The sequence below is a fragment of the Orcinus orca genome, chromosome 5 (assembly GCF_937001465.1).
Source record: "Orcinus orca chromosome 5, mOrcOrc1.1, whole genome shotgun sequence".
NCBI lineage: Eukaryota > Metazoa > Chordata > Mammalia > Artiodactyla > Delphinidae > Orcinus > Orcinus orca.
In genome coordinates this window covers 15,006,260-15,031,326 of record NC_064563.1, presented here as the reverse complement: position 1 = coordinate 15,031,326, position 25,067 = coordinate 15,006,260, and the positions used below count along the sequence as shown (strand labels likewise).

At 43.3% G+C, this 25,067-nt stretch overlaps 1 protein-coding gene across 2 annotated transcripts in view; it reads left to right on the top strand.

Annotated features, from left to right (window-relative positions):
* The first annotated feature begins 1,123 nt into the window (after window positions 1–1,123).
* Window positions 1,124–25,067, top strand: part of CPNE4 (copine 4) — a 577,135-nt gene continuing 553,191 nt past the window's right edge. The window contains exon 1 of one of the 2 annotated variants that reach the window (XM_004283421.3): window positions 1,124–1,372. In XM_004283421.3, the coding sequence (XP_004283469.1) occupies window positions 1,320–1,372 (53 nt within the window). In that variant the 5' untranslated portion in view covers window positions 1,124–1,319. Of the gene's footprint in view, window positions 1,373–3,856; window positions 4,218–25,067 lie in introns of those variants that run through there. The other variant, XM_033412228.2, reaches the window with a different exon arrangement.

The window sequence follows — 25,067 nt, the reverse complement described above, 5'->3', positions numbered from 1 at the left end:
GTACCTGAAAATCAGAATCCCAGAGCTGAAGTTCAATTCAAATATCTTCTTTTCACAATGAGGAAACTGAGGGGTGACTGAGAGGCCTAATTAAGAGGTAAATGGCAAATGCAAAGTATCACATATAGAATGGATAAACAACAAGGTCCTACTGTATAGCACAGGGAACTAAAGTCAATATCCTGTGATAAACCATAATGGAAAAGAATATGAAAAAGAACATATATATATGAATCACTTTGCTGTACAGCAGAAACTAACACAACATTGTAAATCAACTAAATTTCAATAAAGTAAATTTTTAAAAAAGAGGTAAATGGGATAATCTGCTCTGAAATAATAGAGAGATGATCTAGTGTTTTTTAAAGCATCACCCATGGTAAAATACAAAATCTCAGAAAGAAAATGCTCTCTGCCAATGGTTTTTAAAATGCGATGAAGAGCTAAAGAGATTTTGATGCCACCTATTGGTAGACAAAAGAATAGGGCACTCCTTCATGGCTGGCTTGTGATGTTAGAGGTGCCAGAGGTCACACAGGGTCTTCACATAGAATGACAGACAGTAGAAGATGACATCCCTACATCAGGTTGGAATGTGTGTATCTGTTCTCTCTTGACTCTTAGCATCTTAGAAGGGCTTTCTCAGAGCATTCCTCTCTGCTTTCCAGTAATACAACTCATCTCAGGCATATATGGAAACAGCAGAGGAGACGTATCAGTCAATTCTCAAAATCACATGAAACAGAAAAAAAAAGAACACATTTTAATCTATAAATAAATGTGTTGGGGGGGAGGGAAATGCAAGGTTCTTTTTACATCCGAAGCCTCAAAAATAAGTTCTGTTATTTACAGCATTCCCCTCGAATAGTTGAGGATGTAACCATCCTACAGCCCAAAAGGAAAAAAAAAAAAAAAAAAACCCAAAGGAAAAAAAATAAGGTAAACAGAAATTGAATTTCAAAACAAAATGCTCACCCTGACTCATTCAGGGAAGGATCCAAGGTTTTCAATGCAGGGCACTGATTCTCTGCCTGTTTTTCCCCTTCATCATCTGTCACCCTTAAAAAATGGTATCAACTGCATTGGTAAGAATCCACATTTCTTCCCTTTCATTCCCTGGCTCCATTCCAGTATTGCACTTGTCACACTGATGGGAGGGGTGCCTTTCATATTGGCATAGGACAGTGAGCGGATGCCTCCCCTTATGTTATCAAACAGACACCCGGCAAGTGGATCTGCCCAGAGCTGGAGGCTCCTTTGCGGCTTGGGAATGCCAGTGGCGCCGTGACCCTGTAGCTTGACTTTAGATCATTTTGACCATGGCTGTAGAGCCCAGCGGCTCAGAATCCATGAAGAGGAGAGTTGGAAGGAGGTAAGTGATACAGATCAGGGGGTTCTGAGGTCACAGTTGTTAAAGGGACTCTGGCTGGTGAGCAACTTGCTGTGGGGGCAGCGTCTGCTACCCGAGTTCATGAGCTGGTTATAGATCTTCATTTGTAGAGGTGGGCTGTTGGTTCCATGGGAGAGGTGGGAGGAAATTCTTTCTGTGCCTGGCGGAGAGCATCTTTGAATTTACCTTCAGTGTCATACCTTGAGGAAAAAATTCCAAGTTTCTGGCATAAGGCTGCATGTGTGTTCTGCACACTGGCTTGCAGGCGACTGTTTGTTTCTAATTAGGGAGCGGAAGCCTGTTGGCAGAGGAAACCATATTTGTCACAAGTTGTGGTGCTGTCTTCAGTTTGTGTGTTTGTGTCTTTAACACAGGGAGCTAACGATGGTTGTATTGGACTCTCCCTGTGGTTCTGACTCCATTATCTGCTCTGTGGTTCCTGGTTATGTCATTTTAATTGTGCTTTCAGAGCCTGCTTCCATCAACACTCCTGTCCTCCCATTAACTAACTATGTTCCCTGGTCTGGGTATTCTGACGACCCAAACCCTGGGCTTTTTGTAGAGATAATAAAACCTATGTTGGCAGTTGGTGGTGGTCAATAGAGTAGCTTACAGATTGTCTGGAAATAGTACATGATCAGCACACCTTAATTCTTTTTCTCTTACCCATAAAATAAGAGGCTTGCGTTCAATAAGCTCTAAGGTATTTTTAAAAATTTAATAAATGTTTATTGACTACCTGCTAAGTGACACTGCAATGGCATAAGGGTTAAAATCACAAGAGAACAAAACAGACTACCACCTGTCTTCATGGGACCTACATTTCAGAGGACACAATCAACATGCAAAGAAATTCACGATCATTTTCCTTTTTTTTCCCTTCATCTTTGCAAGTTTAATCCAGCTCAAACTTCAGGTTCATCTCCAAGGCTACTTCTTAATTAAACTGGAAAGGAACATTTTCTGACTTAATATGTCCATATTCAGTAAACATAAGCTGACTTTGCCTGCCCAGAATCTATCTCCTCTTTTCTTGTAGGAAGACACTGAATTTCCTTTGGGGGAACATCCTGTGTCTCATGCTCAGTTGCGCTGGATCAGGTGGGGCTCCACTTGGGCTCCAGAAGTGCTGCAGAGCACAGTGAACGCTCCCAAACTCTGTGGAAGGCCTGGAGCATTAGGGGAATCCTGTATCCTAAGGCCACAATGACTGGCTTGTGCTTAACCACGTGACCCAAATTTCTCCAATCAAAGTGAATCAAAGGAGCTTCACGGCCTAAGCTGCCTAAGATTCTTTCTAGGGTCCACATTTCATGTTATCCTACTTCAGAAGGTCTTGAGAGGAAAGCTGGGGGAAGAAAAGTGTTAGTAAGTATTTGTTTCTTTCTGAAGTCTCTTCCTCTGTCTCTCAAAGATCTTCCTAATTGCCTCTACAGAACCATTAGTGGTGTACCTGTTCCTCATCCTATTACTTCTTCTCTGGCCTTTGAAATTGAGAACTCTGGTTGGAGAAAAGCCCTTGGCTGATAACCTCTTTACATGAAGAGAGGTCTTGTTAGATGTGCCTTAAGAAGATGGGGAGGAAGACCTGCCTATGTCCCTGTCTCCCTGTCCACACTGTAGGTAATATCCTCCATGTCATTCCAATGTCAGAGACTGCCTTTTTTGAACCTTATGGATTCTGAAGTCCAATTTGTGGTTCTGACAAATGTGTGGTTCTATGCTGAGAGAATGCAGCTGTCTAGTTTATCTACTGCTGGAGAAACAATCAGGAGCAATTCACAGTATACACCTACAGCGCTCATTTGTTTGAATTCAACTTTTAATAAGTTTGGAAGAGTAAAGCCACACTTCCTTTCTAAAGTGCTTCATAATGGGGCCGTGGTTACCCTTTACATAGGACAGTGTGTTTGTATTTATTTTTAAACATTGGTGCTCCCCAAGCATTTCTTTATCTTATATCTATTTGTGAAGTGGATGTATTCGGGAAGACATTATGGGATGAAAAAAGCCACAATGTCCATTCATTTATTCATGCACTTATTTACTAAAAAATAATTACCAGGCTCCTTATGACAGGCTCTTTTGTAGACACAGAAGATGCAAAGATGAGCAATCTCGTCACCGTTTTTGGTGGCAGTTGAGCACAGATCCAATAAGTTTTCTGGAATGTGTGCAAAAAGTAGCATCACTCCCACTCCTTTCCAGATAGTCTCGCTTTCCCCTGAAGAGGAGGTCCCCAGGTGACGTATCCCCAGGAACCCGGGGTGAGCGACCGGGCCGGGCGGGGAGCCTGGGCTGCGGCCGCCGCCTGCGGGACCCCTCATCCGGGACTCACCCTTGTCCAGGACGCCCTCCCGGCGGGGCGGGGCGGCGCGCTCCGCTCCCCGCTGCCTCCTCCGCCGGGGTCCCCAGGGGGCGCTCGCGCCCAGGCCTCGGAGCCGGCAGCGCGCGGGCGGCGGGGCGCGCGGGTTTCGTCAGAAGGTGGAGGCTCTCGGCGGAGCCGCGGTCCCCAGCTGCCCGGTCGCGCCCCGTTTCCTCCCTCCCGCTCCGCCCCTCTCTCCGGCGCCCCCACTCCTCTCCCCGAGTGACTGAGGGACGAACGGCCCCGTCCTCACCACCCGGCATGGAGTTCGGGTCCCCGCGCAGCCCTCACTTCCCGCTCGGCATCTCTTCCCTCCACGGTCGCTGAGCTGCCCCGGCGCCCGAGCGGAGGGCGGCACGACCCCCTAGGCCGACCGCGGCCCCGCCCACGGCCGCACCGCAGCTGCGCTCTGGTTGGACCCCGACAGCCGAAGCCCAGTCCGCCCTCGGGTCCCCGCGCCAGGTAAGTTGGTCGGGACCCTGCACCGCGTACCGAGGCTGCGGCCGAAGACCAACTTTTGAGGTGCAGGGGCTCGCTCCGACCCGGCGCTGCTGTTTAGGAAGAGCTGCGCGCAGCGTCTTAGTCCAGGGGAACTTTGGTCCCTCCTCTCGCCCCTGCCCTCCGCCCGGCTAGCTCGGCCTGGCGGGGGTGGAGAGGGGGCCGACCTGCCAGTCCTGAGCTGAATGAGGAGGGGAGAGGCAGAGTCCCGGCTGGGGTCGCAGCATCCCTCCTCCTGACGGCGGGGAAGCGAGGAGGGAGCGGGGGCTGTGCGGGGTCCCGGGGCTGGACCGCCGCGGTGAGACTCAATCTCTCAGCTTCCTAACCTCCCTATCTCCCTCCCCACCCCATAGGTTCCAATACTATTGAACCGCATCTCGGGCTGTCTAGCTTAAAACTCATCCATAGGTTCGCAGGTTCCTTGATTCAGCCAACTCCCTCTGCGCTCCTTCCTCTATTTGATAAAGTACCACGGGGAGGGGACAGGGATGGGACTGGAGGGACCCCTGAAGCGCTGGCCACAGCCGACTAAAGTGGTCAGGACCGCGCTATCACAGATGCCCAAGGACCCTTAGGGTGGAATTGAGGGGGACAGTTAGGAGGTGGTCCTTGCGGCGTCAAGTGAGTATTGACCACCGTCGGGTGGGGAGCAAGCTGACCCCTGAGAGGTACTGTTAGGAAGATCCGTTTATCCTTCGCCTTGAAGGCCGTGGGTGGGCTTTAAGGCTCCGGTCCCCCCTGCCCCCCTGCCCCCCCCCCCCCCCGCAGGTCCCACCGCGCCTCAGGCGGCCTTGCAATCCTGGCTTCCATTCCCAGAACTTGCCAGGCTCTGGGAAGAATCCTGGCTGCAGAGATGGTCCCTGGGGGCTCGAGCTTAAGAAGTGCTGCCCCTGGGGCTCCGGAGGTGGACGGAGGAAGGGTGAACGGAGTAGTGGGGTGGGGTAGGGAGATTTTGAGAGACAAACACCCTCCATCCCCACCCCCTGCCCCCTGCAACTGACCCACTGATGCCATAGGATTTCAATGCCTTTGGGAGGAGCTGCCTCTGCTTCTTTACTCCTGTGTTCAAAACTATGCAAAACCAACTCTTCATCCTCTGGCTGCTTTGCTAGGATTTTAACAGCACTACTGTGGTTGTTCTTGGCTCACTTGGTTTTAGGTTCCCTCAACAGCAGTTTTGAGCTGTCCAAGTATTTTAAAGTGCTCTCCTTAAACTGATACTGAACGCTACTCTTTTGGAAAAGCTGTTTTCACTTAGAGGAGATATTCTTTTCTCTCCATTCCTTCCTTCTACTGCCCGCTTAACAATCCCTGTTCTCAAAGACGTTTGTGTTTTATTTTTTACTTTATGTCAAAACGCATTCCCCCCTCCCCCAAAAAACTTTCCTAGTACACAGGTGTTTCAAATCCATGCCAATGTTTTGTAGTTAGTATACACTGGTTAAGCTGCATAGCAATCCCCCCAAAAGCCAGAGACAAGCAACAACTTCACTTACTTCATTTGATGCCCTTCAAGTTTAGGAAGGTCCCATTTTTATTACCCAGCAGATAAGACAGAGCTCTGGATGGCTGTGGCTGTGATTAGATAACTTCTGATGTTTTCATTTCCCTTACTGAGCTCCTGCTTCTAGGTTAAATTCATTTTATTGCCGGTCCATTTTTAAAGAAAGACTGACAAAGTCACTCTAATAGATCAGGGGTCTGAGCTCAGAGTAGGTCAAAAGTACTCACATGTAGGGAGGTGGATAAAAATAGAAGGGTTGGCGAGTACAGCCAGGACACCTGTGTTAATCCTGCATACTAATAAAGGCCAGAATCTTCTCATTTATCTCTGGTGGGAAGTTCTGATGGTTTCACAGGATGAAACTCAAACCACATCAAAACTAGGTGATTTCCCCTGAGTGTTACATAAAAGGAAGTATCCCTCCATAGTAGGAGTGGCTGTTGAATCCTGGGCTGTTTTTAATGGTTCAGTGAGAAGAGCTTGCCTATGATAGAACCAAAGGTCTCCTAACGTATTACCGTGTGAAAATGCTCATGGACATCAAACCTATACCATTCCTGTGAGTGCTCATCCCAGCATAATTTATTGGGAGCAGTGACCTTCCCAGCATGAGACAAGCACTTTGTTACAGCTTCTGAATATTTCTTTAAAAATAGTTGCTCTGTGGACTTCCCTGGTGGTGCAGTGGTTGAGAGTCCGCCTGCCGGTGCGGGGGACACGGGTTCGTGCCCCGGTCCGGGAGGATCCCGCGTGCCGCGGAGCGGCTGGGCCCGTGAGCCATGGCCGTTGAGCCTGCGCATCCGGAGCCTGTGCTCCGCAAGGGGAGAGGCCACAACAGTGAGAGGCCCACGTACCGAAGGAAAAAAAAAAAAAAAAGTTGCTCCGAGATTTGTGCGTTTTTTTTTTTTTTTTTTTTTGAGCTACGTGGGCCTCTCACTGTTGTGGTCTCTCCCGTTGCGGAGCACAGGCTCCGGACACACAGGCCCAGCGGCCATGGCTCACGGGCCCAGCCGCTCCGCGGCATGTGGGATCTTCGCGGACCGGGGCACGAACCCGTGTTCCCTGCATCAACAGGCGGACTCTCAACCACTGCGCCACCAGGGAAGCCCGTGCGTTGTTTTTTTTAATTGTACTTAAAAGACTTCTGTTTATCTTCAGGTCTCTGGTACAAACATGGCGTTTTGCTTGAATCCATGGTTTGTCTTAAGGAGACCCTGCTTTTGGAGGTTTTGATTAAAAAGTGCCTTGTACTACAGGGTTTCTTGATCTGCACGTGGACTTCTGATTTTAAAATACTGCATTTCAGTTAGTAGGAAGCAAAGATGTTATCTGTTTCCAGAGAAGTTTTATGTAGTATTCCAAAAAATAGAGGCTTTGATTCTTCCCATCATCAGATGATTTGAGTCTGCCATCATGACTGAAAACCTTTAGATTATACCAATCAGAAGGAATAATCACAGAGGGAAAAAATGGGTTAATGGTGGAATCTTTATTCTCATCTGCATTTGAATCTTTTGGAACCCAGCTGAATGTATTTATATGGTTTGTACCATGCATTTATCTGTCTTCTCTTTACAAATTTTCTGAAATATAATAAAGGCCTGGACCTTTATGGCCACCTTTATTCATGTAAAGAAAGGATTTTTCCATGGAGGTAAACATGTTGGAGATGAGTAGTTAGTATTGTGTATAATCAACGGCCCCCACTGTCAGAGAGGTCTCAACCCAGAACAAAGAAGGAGAAAAGGACTCTGATGGTACCAGACCCACTGATTGGGAGAAAGTCTCTATACCAGTTGGGAAAGTCACTTCATGAATCTTTGTATTTTTTCATCAGAGATGTGACCAGAGGATCTGTCTTTCATGCATTTTGAAGAAGAAAGGGGCTGAATTTATTCTCTGTATTTACTTTTTTTGGTCATGTTAATATTTTAAAAAACAAACAAAAGCCCCTTTGGATCCCTGCAGTAACTGAAAGTCATATTTCCTTGGCAACAGGAGCTAGTACCCTGGAATCACAAAATATCAAGCCAGAAAATTTTAAATGCACTTAAAATAAAATGTCAAATGGTTCAAGACCATCCTATAGTGTATTAGAAGTGACCTGCCAGCATATGATAATAAAGTTCCCTTTAACTTTGCCTTTCTCTTGATTGAATGTAGATGGTAAAGACAGATTACAGAACTTTAGTTTTAGGATGTCCTAAAAATTCTAGAATGGTTTTTCTTTTGAGGGAAGCATGTTATTAAAATTAAGGGAGTTGGAGTGACACATCCTTTCTTTGAGTGAGGTGTTCTTGTGGAGGTTGGGATAAGTCCAAAATCAAGCTCAATCAATGTGTCAGTCAAGATGTGCTGGTTTTCTACGCTATTTGAAATGGACAATATAGAGTAGAACCTCAATCAGCATTAAATTCAGCCAATCTGCTAAAACTTGTGACTGCAGAGTAAAAACATAGCAATGCCTATGTATACTTTCAGTCTTTTCTGTACTAGAAATCTCATTTATGTGCGAGCTTTCTGTTTAGTCTATGAACTACTAAATATTCAATATATATGACATATAGTATATGTTTTCCCTAAGTTAGGAAATGCTGGGAAGTCCTTTCTTTGGCTGCTGTATTCTTGGGAAAGCATCTTGAGAACCAGTAGCTTTTAACTCAGTAAACATTGAAGGCCTGAAGGCAAGTCTTGGAAAGTGGAAGGTGATAAGGATGACTTATTTGGGAAGGTTTATCCTTGCCCTATGATTTTGGTGCACTCCTAGGTGTCGGGGGACCCATCTAAGCTAGCCTGTGGTGGGCTCATCTCTAAACTGTGAACAACAATTTTATCACTTTGACTCTTAGATGCTCAGAACCATAGCCCTCTTGATTACTCCTCTCACTAAGAAACTCAGGTTCCCTGGAGATAATTACTGTGGTGGCACCATGGGCACTGATGACCTTGACTGAGTTGGGGATGATGGTGGGGAGGGGGGCTCCCACCTTCACTGGGAGGAGCAGGCTTGAGTCTTATTATTTTGCTCTCTCGGAGCCAGTGCAATATTTACCCGATAGATGTGATTAAATTTGTACAGAGTCACTGTCTGCAGCCATCCCTGTTAATGTGAATGTTTTGTGAAGAAGAACTTCTCATGCACAGTCCTAGCTTTCTATTTTAAATGTCACAATTGAGTCAATAAAGTAAACAGATTTTATGTGTATCCAGTTAAGGAATCCACAGGGGAATTCCTTTATTCTGTCTTAAATTAAAGGTCCATTCAAAAAGCACAAACTTTCTAAAATGTTTCTTTTCCATCTGGCTCAGAATATCATATTGATAACTTTCTTCTGACTTTGAAAACTAGAACTGCTTCCCCTTGGAAGCATCAGGAGAGAAATACAGTATTTCAGGTTAATTCTAGAAGCAACCTTATCAGGTTTAAGGTGTATTGACTAAAAAACGTTCCTTATGCAAGAGAACCTAAACCTCTGCAGGGCACTTAAAGGAGGAACGAAATCAGGCTGGCGGGTGCCCAAGGCAAGTGCAGCCCCCCGCCCCCCCCCAACTGGGTAGGGAGGCAGGCAGGAAAGGCTGAGAGTTGGCGTTAGAGAGGACAGCCGCTAGAGGGCGCCGGAGCACCAGCGGAGCCCTCGTGCAGCTCCCAGGCCAGACCTCCAGGCTTGGAGATGGGGTTGGCAGAACCCCAAGGAGGGTGCCCAGAGAGGAGGGGTTGGTTGCCGAGCGCCGCCTCTGACTCAAATTGCCATGCTTCAGAGAGGGGACAGAGATCCGCCTTCAGCATCGGATGGGGCACTTCCAACCTGGTCGGGTGGCCCCGTGGCTGGACACCTGACATGCTGTCTGCAGTCTCACAGCCCTTTGTTTCTCCGGAGGCAGGACTCTGGACCCAGAAATACCTGGCTTGAATCTTGGGCTTTCAGTTTGAAAGGTGCAGGCCTGTGTGAGTGTTGGCCTCTGGAAGACGAGGCTTGTGGTGGTGAATGGGTGAAGTGTAAAAGTGGTATTTTGGTGGGCAGGCTGTGCTCATCCCTGTGCCCTTTCTCTCAAGAGTTCTACCTAAACTTCCTTCTTCCCTTTCTATTTGAGCCTCTTCCTCCTGGCCCCACACCCCTCCCCTCAGCAGAGGGGCCTCACTTATCCATTTGTTGAACAATCACTGATCACAGCCTTTATGCCCAAAGCTGAGTTAGGCACTGGGATCAATTAATGTGGAGTTCCCATGTTTTGAAGCTGCAGCTTGAGGGGCAGATGGAGAATATGAGAGAGAGATGAACAAACCATGTGGGCTGAGAGATACCGAGATACTGGCTTTGTCTCAGAGACCCTGGGAAATGGTCTCTCAAGTTCTTTACACTCATGTTTTTTCATCTCCCTATATTTCAAGGAATCGGGTCTATGGAGGGAGGAAAAAGGGGAGGGGTCTCACTCAGCATGTACTTTGGTTTATATGTATATTTAACTGTGCTATTAGAGGTTCTCAAGTCCAATCAACTTGTACTACTGCCCTCTATGTGTTAATTTCATCAATATAATAAGATAAATGCCTATATAGTTGACTTAATTCCATTTTAATAGGAAAATGATTTTTAAAGGAAACATAATAGAAATATAACAACAAAACCCTTACCTCTAAAGGTTGGGTCTGGAAGAACCTAAATCAAGAGTCTGTTTTTAAAATATTGAAAGATGTAGTCAATACAAATATCAACAAAAATTAAAAATAATAAGGACAGCAGAATGGTTAAAAGAAATGCATTATCTTTATCATTAAAGTGGCAGAAAAGTGCTTAATTTATTAATAGGCACTGGGGGCAGAGGATGCCTAATTTGATGTCTTTGTTATATTTGTGCAGTTATTTCAACAAGTAACTTAAAGACAAAGTGGAAAAACGCGGTTTGTGCCTGAGATGGCCACCCTGGGCCAGGTGAGTTAAGTTTACCTGGCCAGGTAGACCGCAGAGCTCCTGAGAAGCCAGTGTTGTTATTCTTCTGCTGGGTACCCCCTTAGGTTCTGTGACTTGATTGATTGTGAATCATGTTGAGGAAAGGCCTGAACAGAGGAAAAGGGTGGAAACAGTTGATTTGGGGAGGAGCTAACAACATTCATCACAGCTCATGGCCTGACTGAATTTTAAAGAGACTGGAAAACAAATACTTCCTATGGAATCAGAGAATGTGAGGGCTGAACAATCTCATAGAATTAGGAACACCCCTTCCCATTTTCCAGATGAGGAAACAGAGGCCCAGCAAGCTGAAATCCCTCACCCAAGCTGCACCCATCTCCACTCCCCACTACGTGCTTTACAAGAGCAGGACTCTTCCTGTCTTTTTCACTGCTGAATCCCAAACAGGGCCAGGCATCTGGCATCTGCTCTAGAAATTTTGGTTGACTCCATGAACAATGCTATTTCTTTCTTTCTCACTCTTATTTAGGATTGTGCCAATAAACCACTAGGCTGTAATATAATTTGATAAAGGTAAGTATTTATTGAGTTTTGTTATGATAAGGGCTTAGCCTTTGAAGGTAAACAGACTAGGATTACATCCTGATTCTGCCACTCAATAGCTGTTTGGCTTTGGGAAAATTACTGAAACTCTCTGAGTTTTATTTCCTCGTTTGTAAAAATGGGGATAAAACTGTATAAGGCAGAGACCTTCAAGAGGGTGGAGGAGTAAGACGTGGAGATTACCTTCCTCCCCTCAAATACATCAGAAATATATCTACATGTGGAACAACTCCTACAGAACACCTACTGAGCAGTGGCAGAAGACGACCTCAGACTTCCCAAAAGGAAAGAAACTCCCCACGTACCTGGGTAGGGAAAAAGAAAAAAGAAAAAACAGAGACTAAAGAATAGGGACAGGACCTGCACCTCTGGGAGGGAGCTGTGAAGGAGGAAAAGTTGCCACACTAGGAAGCCTCTTCACTAGCAGAGACTGGGGGTGGATGGGGGGGAAGCTTCGGAGCCACGGAGGAAAGTGCAGCAACAGGGGTGCAGAGGGAAAAGTGGAGAGATTCCCGCACAGAGGATTGGTACTGACCAGCACTCACCAGCCCGAGAGGCTTGTCTGCCCACCCACTGGGGTTGGTGGGGGCTGTGAGCTGGGCTCTGGCTTCAGAGGTCAGATCCCAGGGAGAGGACTGGGGTTGGCTGCATGAACACAGCCTGAAGGGGGCTAGTGCACCACAGCTAACCAGGAGGGAGTCTGGGAAAAAGTCTGGAACTGCCTAAGAGGCAAGAGACCATTGTTTCGGGGTGCAGGAGGAGAATGGATTCAGAGCACCACCTAAACGAGCTCCAGAGATGGGTGTGAGCCGTGGCTATCAGCACAGACACCAGAGACGTGCATGAAATGCTAAGGCTGCTGCTGCAGCCACCAAGAAGCCTGTTGTTAAGCACAGGTCACTATCCCCTCCAAGGAGCCTATGCAGCCCACCACTGCCAGGGTCCCGTGATCCAGGGACAACTTCCCTGGGAGAACACATGGCATGCCTCAGGCTGTTGCAACATCACGCTGGCCTCTGCCGCCAAAGACTAACCTTGCATTCCGTACCCCTCCATACCCACTGCCTGAGTGAGCCAGAGCCCCCTAATCAGCTGCTTCTTTAACCCCGTCCTGTCTGAACAAAGGAGATGACCTCAGGTGACCTACACGCAGAGGCAAGACCAAATCCAAAGCTGAACCCTAGGAGCTGTGCGAACAAAGAAGAGAAAGGGAAATTTCTTCCAGCAGCCTCAGGAGCAGTGGATTAAATCTCCACAACCAACTTGATGTACCCTGCATCTGTGGAATACCTGAATAGACAATGAATCATTGCAAAATTGAGGCGGTGGACTTTGGGAGCAAGTGCAGACTTGGGGTTTGCTTTCTGCATCTAATTTGTTTCTGGTTCTGTGTTTATCTTAGTTTAGTATTTAGAGTTTATTATCATTGGTAGATTTGTTTATTGATTTGATTACTCTCTTCCTTTTATATATATATAGATATATTATTTTTTCCTTTTTCACTTTTTGTGAGTGTGTATGTGTATGTTTCTTTGTGTGATTTTGTCTGTATAGCTTTGCTTTCACCATTTGTCCTGTGGTTCAGTCTGTCCTTTATTTTGTTTGTTTTTAGTATAGCTTTTAGCGTTTGTTATCATTGGTGGATTTGTTTTTTGGTTTGGTTGCTCTCTTCTTTCTTTCTTTTTTATTACTTTTTAATTCTTTTTTATTTTTAATAATTATTTTTTATTTTAATAATTTTATCTTATTCTTTCTTTTTTTCCCTCTCGTTTCTTCTGAGCTGTGTGGCTGACAGGGTTTTGGTGCTCTGGCCGGGTGTCAGGCCTGTGCCTCTGAGGTGGGAGAGCCGAGTTCAGGACATTGGTCTGCCAGAGACCTCCCAACTCCATGTAATATCAAACAGGGAAAGCTCTCACAGAGATCTCCATCTCAACGTGAATACCCAGCTCCACTCACTGACCAGCAAGCTGGAGTGCTGGACACCCTATGCCAAACAACTAGCAAGACAGGAACACAACCCCAGCCATTACCAGAGAGGCTGCCTAAAATCATACTGAGTTAAAAGACACTCCAAAACACACCACTGGACACAGTCCTGCCCACCAGAAAGACAAGATCCAGCCTCATCCACCAGGACACAGGCACCAGTCTCCTCCACCAGGAAGCCTTCACAACCTTAGCCTGTGGCCAGACACCAAAAACAACTGGTACTACAAACCTGCAGCTTGCAAAAAAGGAGGCCCAAACACAGTAAATTAAGCAAACTCAGAAGACAGAGAAACACACAGCAGGTGATGGAGCAAGGCAAAAACCCACAAGACCAAACAAATGAAGAGGAAATAGGCAGTCTACCTGAAAAACAATTCAGAGTAATGATTGTAAACATGATCCAAAATCTTGGAAATAGAATGGAGAAAATACAAGAAACACTTAACAAGGACCTAGAAGAACTAAAGAGTAAACAAACAATGATGAACAACACAATAAATGAAGTTAAAAATTCTCTAGAAGGAGTCAATAGCAGAATAACTGAGGCAGAAGAACGGATAAGTGACATGGAAGATAAAATAGTAGAAATAACTACTGCGGAGCAGAATAAAGAGAAAAGAATGAAAAGGATTGAGGACAGTCTCAGAGACCTCTGGGGCAACACCAAATGCAGCAATATTCCAATATAGAGGTCCCAGAAGAAGAAGAGTAAAAGAAAGAGACTGAGAAAATATTTGAAGAGATTATAGTTGAAAACTATAGTGGAAAATTTCCTTAATATGGGAAAGGAAAAAGTCAGTCAAGTCCAGGAAGTGCAGACAGTCCCATACAGGATAAATCAAAGGAGAAACACGCCAAGACACATATTAATCAAACTATCAAAAATTAAATACAAAGAAAATTATTAAAAGCAGCAAGGGCAAAACAACAAATAACATATAAGGGAATCCCATAAGGTTAACATCTGATCTTTTAGCAGAAACTCTGCAAGCCAGAAGGGAGTAGCAGGTTATATTTAAAGAGATTTAAATATTAAAAGGGAAAAACCTACAACCAAGATTACTCTACCCAGTAAGGATCTCATTCAGATTTGACGGAGAAATTAAAATCTTTACAGACAGGCAGAAGCCAAAAGAATTCAGCACCACCAAACCAGCTTTACAACAAATGCTAAAGGAACTTCTCTAGGCAGGAAACACAAGAGAGGAAAAGACCTACAATAACAAACCCCCCCAAATTAAGAAAATGGTAATAGGAACATGCATATCAATAACTACCTTGAGTGTAAATGGATTAAATGCTCCAACCAAAAGACATAGACTGGCTGAATGGATACAAAAACAAGCCCTGTATATACTGTCTACAAGAGATCCACTTCAGACCTAGGGACACATACAGACTGAAAGCAAGGGGATGGAAAAAGATATTCCATGCAAATGGAAATCAAAAGAAAGCTGAAGTAGCAATTCTCATATCATACAAAATAGACTTTAAAATGAAGACTATTACAAGAGACAAGGACAGTACATAATGATCATGGGATCAATCCAAGAATATATAACAATTGTAAATATTTATGCACCCAACATAGGAACACCTCAATACATAAGGCAAATGCTAACAGCCATAAAAGGGGAAATCGACAGTAACACAATCATAGTAGGGGACTTTAACACCTAGCTTTCACCAATGGACAGATCATCCAAAATGAAAATAAATAAGGAAACACAGGCTTTAAATAATACATTAAACAAGATAGACTTAATTGATATTTATAGGACATTCCATCCAGAAACAACAGAATACACTTTCTTCTCAAGTGCTCATGGAACATTCTCCAGGATAGATCCTATCTTGGGCCACAAATCAAGCCTTGGTAAATTTAAGAAAATTGAAATCATATCAAGCATCTTTTCTGAACACAGTGCTATGAGACTAGATATCAATTACAGAAAAAAATCTGTAAAAAGTACAAACACATGGAGGCTAAACAATACACTACTAAATAACCAAGAGATCACTGAAGAAATCAAAGAGGAAATCACAAATACCTAAAAACAAATGACAATGAAAACATGACAACCCAAATCCCATGGGATGCAGCAAAAGCAGTTCTAAGAGGAAAGTTATAGCAATGCAATTCTACCTCAAGAAACAAGAAACATCTCAAATAAACAACCTAACCTTACACTTAAAACAGAGAAAGAAAAAAAAAAAAACCCCAAAGTTAGCAGAAGGAAAGTAATCATAAAGATCAGACAAGAAATGAATGAAAAAGAAATGAAGGAAATGATAGCAAAGATCAATAAAACTAAAAACTGGTTCTTTAAGAAGATAAACAAAATTGATAAACCATTAGCCAGACTCATCAACAAAAAAAGAGAGAAGACTCAAATCAGTAGAATTAGAAATGAAAAACGAGAAGTAACAGCTGACACTGCAGAAATACAAAAGATCATGAGAGATTACTGCAAGCAACTCTATGCCAATAAAATGGACAACCTGGAAGAAATGGACAAATTCTTAGAAAAGCACAACTTTCTGAGACTGAACAAGGAAGAAATAGAAAATACAAGCAGACCAATCACAGGCACTGAAATTGAAACTGTGATTAAAACTCTTCCAACAAACAAAAGCCCAGGACCCGATGGTTTCACAGGTGAATTCTATCAAACATTTAGAGAAGAGCTAACATCTGTCCTTCTCAAACTCTTCCAGAATATAGCAGAGGGAGGCACACTCCCAAACTCATTCTATGAGGTCACAATTAACCTGATACCAAAACCAGACAAAAATGTCACAAAGAAAGAAAACTACCGGCCAATATCACTGATGAACATAGATGCAAAAATCCTCAACAAAATACTAGCAAACAGAATCCAACAGCACATTAAAAGGATCATACACCATGATCAAGTAGGGTTTATTCCAGGAATGCAAGGATTCTTCAATATATGCAAATCAATTAATGTGAGAAACCATATTAACAAATTGAAGGAGAAAAACCATATGATCATCTCAGTAGATAAATAGATGCAGAAAAAGCTTTCAACAAAATTCAACACAGATTTTTGATAAAAATCCTCCAGAAAGTAGGTATAGAGGAAACTTACCTCAACATAATAAAGGCCATATATGACAAGCCCACGGCCAACATCATTCTCAATGGTGAAAAACTGAAATCATTTCCTGTACAATCAGGAAGAAGGTAAGTTTGCCCAATCTCACCACTGTTATTCAACATAGTTTTGGAAGCTTTAGCCACAGCAATCACAGAAAAAAAGGAAATAAAAGGAATAGAAATTGGAAAAGAAGAAGTAAAACTGTCACTGTTTGCAGATGACATGATACTATGCATAGAGAATCCTAAAGATGCTACCAGAAAACTACTAGAGCTAATCAATGAATTTGGTAAAGTAGCAGGATAAAAATTTAATGCACAGATATCTCTTGCATTCTTATACACTAATTATGAAAAATCTGAAAGAGAAATTATGGAAACACTCCTATTTACCACTGCAACAAAAGGAATAAAACACCTAGAAATAAACTACCTAAGTAGACAAAAGACCTGTATGCAGAAAACTATAAGACACTGATGAAAGAAATTGAAGATGATGCAAACAGATGGAGAGATAGACCATGTTCTTGGATTGGAAGAATCAACATTGTGAAAATGACTATACTACCCAAAGCAATCTACAGATTCAGTGCAGTCCCTATCAAACTACCACTGGCATTTTTCACAGAACTAGAACAAAAAATTTTTATTGAAACACAAAGGACCCCATATAGCCAAGCAATATTGAGAAAGAAAAACTGCGCTGGAGAAATCAGCCTCCCAGACTTCAGACTATACTACAAAGCTACAGTAAACAAGATGGTATGGTACTGGTACAAAAACAGAAATATAGGTCAATGGAACAGGATAGAAAGCCCAGAGAGAGATAAACCCATGCACCTATGGTCACCTTATTTTTGATAAAAGAGGCAAGAATATACAATGGAGAAAGGACAGGCTCTTCAATAAGTGGTGCTGGGAAAACTGGACAGCTACATGTAAAAGAATGAAATTAGAATACTCCCTAGTGCCATACACAAAAATAAACTCAAAATGGATTAAAGACCTAAATGTAAGGCCAGGTACTATAAAATTCTTAGAGGAAAACATAGGCAGAACACTCTGTGACATAAATCACAGCAAGATCCTTTTTGACCCACTTCCTAGGGAAATGGAAATAAAAAGAAAAATAAACAAATGGGACTTAAGGAAACTTAGAAGTTTGCACAGCAAAGGAAAACATAAGAAGAAAAGACAACCCTCAGAATGGGATAAGGTATTTGCAAATGAAGCAACTGACAAAGGATTAATCTCCAAAATTTATAAGCAGCTCAATATCAAAAAAAAAAAACAAACCCCAATCCCAAAATGGGCTGAAGAACTAAAGAGACACTTCTCCAAAAAAGATATACAGGTAGACAACAAACACATGAAAGAATGCTCAACATCACTAATCATTAGAGAAATGCAAATCAAATCTACAATGATGTATCACCTCACACCAGTCAGAATGGCTGTCATCAAAAAATCTACAAACAATAGATGGTGGAATGGGTGTGGAGAAAAGGGAACCCTCTTGCACTGTTAGTGGGAATGTAAATTGATACAGCCACTATGGAGAACAATATGGAGGTTCCTTAAAAAACTAAAAATAGAACTACCATACAACCCCGCAACCCCACTGCTCGGCATACCTCGAGAAAGCCGTAATTCAAAAAGAGTCATGTACCACAATGTCATTGCAGCTCTATTTACAACAGCCAGGACATGGAATCAACCTAAGTGTCCATTGACAGATGAATGGATAAAGAAGATGTGGCACATATATACGATGGAATATTACTCAGCTATAAAAAGAAACTAAATTGAATTATTTGTAGTGAGGTTGATGGACCTAGAATCTGTCATACAGAGTGAAGTAATTCAGAAAGAGAAAAACAAATACCATATGCTAACACATATATATGGAATCTAAAAAAAAAAAGTTCTGAAAAACCTAGGGGCAGGACAGGAATAAAGATGCAGACGTAGAGAATGGACTTGAGGACCCAGGGAGGAGGAAGGGTAAGCTGGGACGAAGTGAGAGAGTGGCATCTACATATATACACTACCAAATTTAAAATAGATAGCTATTGGGCAGCAGCCACATAGCACAGGGAGATCATCTCTGTGCTTTGTGACCACCTGGAAGGATGGGATAGGGAGGGTGGGAGGGAGATGCAAGAGGGAGGAGATATTGGGATATATGTGTATGTATAGCTGATTTGTTTTGTTTAAAGCAGAAACCAACACACCATTGTAAAGCAATTATACTCCAGTAAAGATGTTGGGGAAAAAAAACTGTATAAGACCGCAGAGGACCTGTATTAAGTGTTGGTCTTTCTCACTCTTCCACTTCTGCTCTCCATTCTTCCTAGAGAAGATGTTAAAGGGGGTATAGTACTTTTTAAATAGGGGGTTTAATTTATTTCGGATAATACACATCCTTCAGAAAAGATTATTCCACTATAGAAATGTAAGCACATGAAATCACTACAAATATGTATTTTATGGGTTAGATATTATTAGTTCTACTTTATAAATAATTGAGCATGCCAAAGTACTGGCAACTGGATAGGAAGAGGACTCAAACCTAGGGTGCCCCACCCCCCAGTTTCAAGACCACAGAATTTTTTTCTTTTGTTTATATTCTTTTTCATTATGGTTTAGGATATTCATAGGATATTGAATATATTACCCTGTGCTATACAGTAGGACCTTGTTGTCTATCCATCCTATAGATAATCGTTTCCATCTGCTAATCCCAAACTCTCAATCTATCCCTCCACACCCCCTCACCCTTGGCAACCACAAGTCTGTTCTCTATGTTTGTGAGTCTGTTTCTGTCTCATAGATAAGTTCACTTGTATCGTATTTCAGATTCCACATATAAGTGATATCATATGATATTTGTCTTTCTTTGTCTTACTTCACTTCATATGATAATCCCTAGGTCCATTCATGTTGCTGCAAATGGCATTATTTCCATCCTTTTCACATCTTCTTTATCCATTCATCTGTCGATGGACATTTAGGTTGTTTCCATGTCTTGACTATTGTGAATAGTGCTGCTATGAACATTGGGGTGCATGTATCTTTTCGAATTGGAGTTTTCTCTGGATATATACCCAGGAGTGGGATTGCTGGATCATATGTCAACTCTATTTTTAGTTTTTTCAGGAACCTCTATACTGCTCTCCGTAGAGGCTGCACCAATTTACATTCCCACCAACAGTGTAGGAGGGTTCAGCCTGGGCGTTTTTTTCAAATCCGTGTTTCATATGGTCTTTATTTCTCATCCATCCTTCCGTGTCTGCCTCTCTCAAGAAGGCTCAGATCCTCCATTTTCACACCCTCCTGGCTGACTGCTTTAGCTCCTGCTGTGTAACATTGGTGTGCATGGGTGTTCCTGATTCCCCAGTGGATCACAAGTTTTGCCAGGTAGTGGCTGTATCATACGCTGCTTGCTGTAACCCCAGAGTGATTAGAACTTTCTGGTACATAAGGTGCTCTCTCTGTCCCCCATGTGTGTACCCGTCCCCTTATCTTACATCCTGCATCTGAGTCAGGTTTGTGGGTGACTACAGTGTACATTTAACTTCCTCAAAATCAACTCTACACCCTCGATCACTTGTTAAAAATACTCATATTACATTTGGATGGTTTGCTTTCTATAATATAATCTAAATTAATGTGTGACGTTATACAGATATATTACTGTATGATGTTGTATATGTAATGTAATATGTATTGTACTTGGCGAACAATTTATGGGATTTTTTTCAAAGATCATTTTGACTATGTGTGAGTTTTACTCTATGCATTAACTTTGAATCATAGCCCTTACCTACAATGTGCTACATTATAATTGTAAGGCCATGCTTTGTGTTGTGTGTGGTTAGGTAGAATTATTAGTGAGAGGCATACATTTTGAGTCAGGCGTCCCTGGGTCTGAATTTCAGCTCTGCTTAATCTCTTGAAGCTCAATTTCCACAGATGTAAAATGAAAATAACTTGAGAGCCTGTGCCCGGGGATGGCTGTGAGCCTCAGAATATACATGCACCCTAAGTACCCATCGTATTGTGGGCACATGGAAAGTCCTCAGGTTGTCACTGTTGTTGGCTGGTGGCATCCCTCAAAGGTTAGCACTTAGGAGTAATTACCCTAATGGTAGTAGTTTGCTGTGTTGCAAGCGAGTTGTGAAAACTAGAAGGAGTGTGTTTATGAAGGTGTGATAAAGACTAGCAATAAATCATTTACCGTCCTTCCCTGTCTCCCCTGTTCCCACCCACAAATTTTATTCCTGGTTGCAAAGATAACTCAAGGGTTATGCTGGGGTTTCTCTAAGATAAAATTTCCTCTGTTCCTGCTGATTCCAGATTTATTTCAGATGCAAAGTATGTTTAGCACTGGCCCCCAGATACACAGCCAGAATACAAAATCAATCACTCTGCTCTGCAAGTGGAGCAACAGACATTTATTGTATTTATATATCTCCTATCTTTGTCTGAAAAAGATTCTGGTAGCCAGCAATAGACAACATATTGGGTACATTCTACTGTCAAAGTCCAAAATGCTACTAGCACAAAATATTCTTATTTATTTATTTGTGGTACACGGGCCTCTCACTGCTGTGGCCTCTCCCGTGGCGGAGCACAGGCTCTGGACGCGCAGGCTCAGCGGCCATGGCTCACGGGCCCAGCCATTCCGCGGCATGTGGGCTCTTCCCGGACCGGGGCACGAACCCATGTCCCCTGCATCGGCAGGCGGACTCTCAACCACTGTGCCACCAGGGAAGCCCCAAAATATTCTTTTTTTTTTCAGGGAGGCCCCCATTCATATTGTAAAGCCATGGTTCTCACACTGGAACACGAATCAGAAATCTCCTGGAGGTTTTTTGTTACAACACAGTTCAATGGGCCTCACAACCAGAGTTTCTGATTCGGTGGGTCTAGTGTTAGAGTCAAATAATTTGTATCTCTGACAGCTTCCCAGGTGATGTTGATGCTGCTGGTTTGGGAACCACACTTTGAGAACTAATGCCTTAGATACTCACTTTATTTAGACAAATTGCACTTTCTCTACTGTGGGGTATGACTGAGAACAGCATTGGTGGTGAGGAAAGGGACCTGACATTTACTGAGCACCTGTGACATTTGCCGTGTGCCAGGTACCTCAGCAGCACTTTACACATATTATCCTATTTAATCCTCACAACTACCCCACCAATCAATTAATAATTATTTATGGAGACCCTGTCGTGTATCATGCCATGTGCTGCGCTAGGTTCTGGGGATGTGGGACCAACACCACAGACATAATCAGGGAAACATGCTTGAGAAGATAATTATAAGGGCGATTAGTGTGATCCATAGAAGATAGAAGACCAAAGAGGTTAAGTAACTGGGCTAAGGTTACACAGCTAGTGGGAGACAAAGGGGACAAAACAAACTTAAAAACCATTCTACTCCAAAATATACCGTCTTCCACTAAAGCAGAGGTTCTTAGATTTTTGGGCTCAGGGTGTCTTTACACTCTCAAAAATTATTAAAGACCTCAAAGATCTTTTGTTTATTTGGGTTAAATCTATCAACATTTACTGTATTAGAAAATAAAACAAAGTGGTTCACAGTTTGAGAACCACTGCACTAAACCAGGCTGCAAATAGTACCATCTTTCTTAGGTTCTGAACCCTGACTTGTTTTTTTTTAATTAATTAATTTTTTATTTATTTCATTTTTGGCTGTGTTGGGTCTTCGTTGCTGCGAGCAGGCTTTCTCTAGTTGCAGCGAGCATGGCCTACTCTTAGTTGCGGTGCTTGGGCTTCTCATTGCGGTGGCTTCTCTTCTTGCAGAGCACAGGCTTTAGGCGCATGGGCTTCAGTAGTCGCGGCACGGGGGCTCAGTTGTTGTGGCATGTGGGCTCAGTAGTTGTGGCACATAGGCTCAGTAGTTGTGGCATGCAAGCTTTAGAGCACAGGCAGTAGTTGTGGCACACGGGCTTGGTTGCTCCACAGCATATGGGATCTTTCCGGACCAGGGCTTGAACCTGTGTCCCCTGCATTGGCAAGCAGATTCTTAACCACTGCACCACCAGGGAAGCCCCCCTGACTTGTTTTAATGACTTCTGTAAGCCATCAAAGATGAGAAACTTCTCCTAAACTATATATTTTTTTAAACATGAGGGCCTCTTTTGATCCTCAGTCTATATTTCTAGTGCTGATGGCTTCCTAAAGACAAGGCTGACCTGCTTTGGAATCACCCTTTTAAATATGTGTGTGTGTGTGTGTGTGTGTGTGTTTATGATAAGGAAAAGCCAATTAAACGGCCAATTGCAGAACAAAGTAAGATGTGGTAACTTCACTGAAGGGTCTCTATCCCAGCCGAAGGCATTTAAAAAGATACAGTTCACAAAAGTTAGTGATGTGCATTGTCTTCAGGGCTCCTCAGGGCAAACGCCATGGCTAGGGAAGCCGAGGTATCCCTCTTGCTGTCTCATTAACAGTAGGGAAGTAGATGGATGACAGGACTCAAGTCAGGCGGTTTTTATGTAATGTTGGCAGCTGAATCATGCTTAATCGTGGGCTAACGACCGAAATACTGCCCTTTCCTATCATGTGTATTCATTACCTAATGAACATGAGACAGCCCAGTAGATACTTTCCTGGTGTGTAATGGTCCATTGTTGTTCAGACATGGACGCTCTGGCTGACTCTGAATGCTTTATGGCCTCGTTAAGTTTTACTGAGTTAAAGTCACCAAATGGGAGTTGCCATAACTTAATGTGATTCTCAGTGGATGACCAATAGATCAGATCTCCTTTTATTTTTATAGTTAACTGGGGAGGGGGGGGTGTGCTGCAGTAAGGTTTAAGCAGTTATTTAGATGTAGCAGACCTTTGGATGAGAAGTAGGAAAGAGAGAAGCCTCCAGTCATCTGACTGTGTGGTCTTCTTGACACCAAACATCTGGGTCACTGGTTCATGGGGAAACTTTTTTTTTAACATCTTTATTGGAGTATAATTGCTTTACAGTGTTGTGTTAGTTTCTGCTCTATAACAAAGTGAATCAGCTATACGTATACTTATATCCCATATCCCCTCCCTCGTGCGTCTCCCTCCCACCCTCCTTATCCCACTCCTCTAGGTGGTCACAAAGCACCGAGCTGATCTCCATGGGGAAACTTTTAAAATGTTTATCCAGATGTTTCATTCACATATGCATATCCCGTAGCCAAAACAAACAAATCAGAAATGTGTGATGAGAGATGATCATTTGTCATCTTCCTTAAAAGCTGAATTTTGAAACCAAGCTCTGTTGGTTGACCTGAGGCAGCATGGAGTCCTTCACACAGCATCTCTGCACAGGGCACATTTTGCCAGGTGATTATAACATTTTAGAGGAAATGTTTTTTTCTGGAAATAAGCACTTGTATGAAGGTCTAAGGCATAAGGAATTATATTGGCAAGTTGAATCTCCTTATCACTGTCACATCAAACGGGAAACTGTGATACATGCCTTGAGGGGCCATCTCCTGGGAATCCTTTTAGCCAAGTTTCTTATGCTGTTTGTACGTCATGTCGTGAGCTTCTTGCCCAGAATTCTCATTTTCTGATTCCATGGGCTCATATGAGCAACTCTCAGTGATGAATCCTGTTGGTTTTGTAGATTGCTACGGCTGCTTTCAAGAACCTGTTTTTCTAAAGCAGGCACAGGGAATGCCCTGGCAGTCCAGTGGTTAGGACTCCCCACTTTCACTGCTGAGGGCACGGGTTCGATCCCTGGTTGGGGAACTAAGATCCTGCAAGACATGCGACCAAAAAAAATATAAAAAATAAAAATAAAGCAGGCACAAACATGGAAGGTAGCTAGGCCCCTGCTCCTCACTCACCTTCCCTGCCCAGGGATGGGGCTCGGGGAAGACCAGACCTGCTCACTGACCCTTCGTGTCTGCCTTGCCAACAGTCAACCTCAGCTTTAGCCCAGCTTAGACTTGCCTCTGGAAGAAAGGGATGGGAATTATTTTCCACAGGGATGGGATGATAGGAATCTGCATGACGTCATGGGGACATCGTCTTCCCTAAGCTGGGGAGAAAAGACAACATTCAATTAGGGAGGTACAATGTGGTTACTTAGGTGGAAACCCTGTCCCTCTTTGCTTGGGTGGGCAGGAAATGTTCTATTTAAGATTCCCATTCCTTCCCTGTGTTTTATGAGTGCTTATATAAGTTTACTCTCTAAGCATCTTGTTCTGTGATTTTCCTTTTATAGGTATGTATTTTAACATTTAAGGGAGGTTTGAGGTGAAATAAGACATGATTAAGGCCAACTTGAGATCTGCAGGTTAAAAAGATCCGTGTGAAATTGAGATACGCTAAGGCAGGGGTCAGCCAAATAGAGCCCATGGGCCAAATCCAGCATGCATATTTTTTGTAAATGAAGCTTAGTTGGAACCCAGTCACACCTGTTGTTACCTATGCTGTTCTCACATAACAATGGCAGGGATGGGTAGCTGTGGCCCTCAAAGTCTGCTGTCTTGCTCTTTGTGGAAGAAGTTTGCCGACTCCTACACTTGGGGACATATTTCTCTTTGGCCATCTCCTGATAGGAAACATACATAGATTTCAGAAAAATCCAAGGGAATATTATTCTGATATATGGACTCTGAGCCATAAATGATAGAATTTTGTTGCTATGCATTGTGAGGAT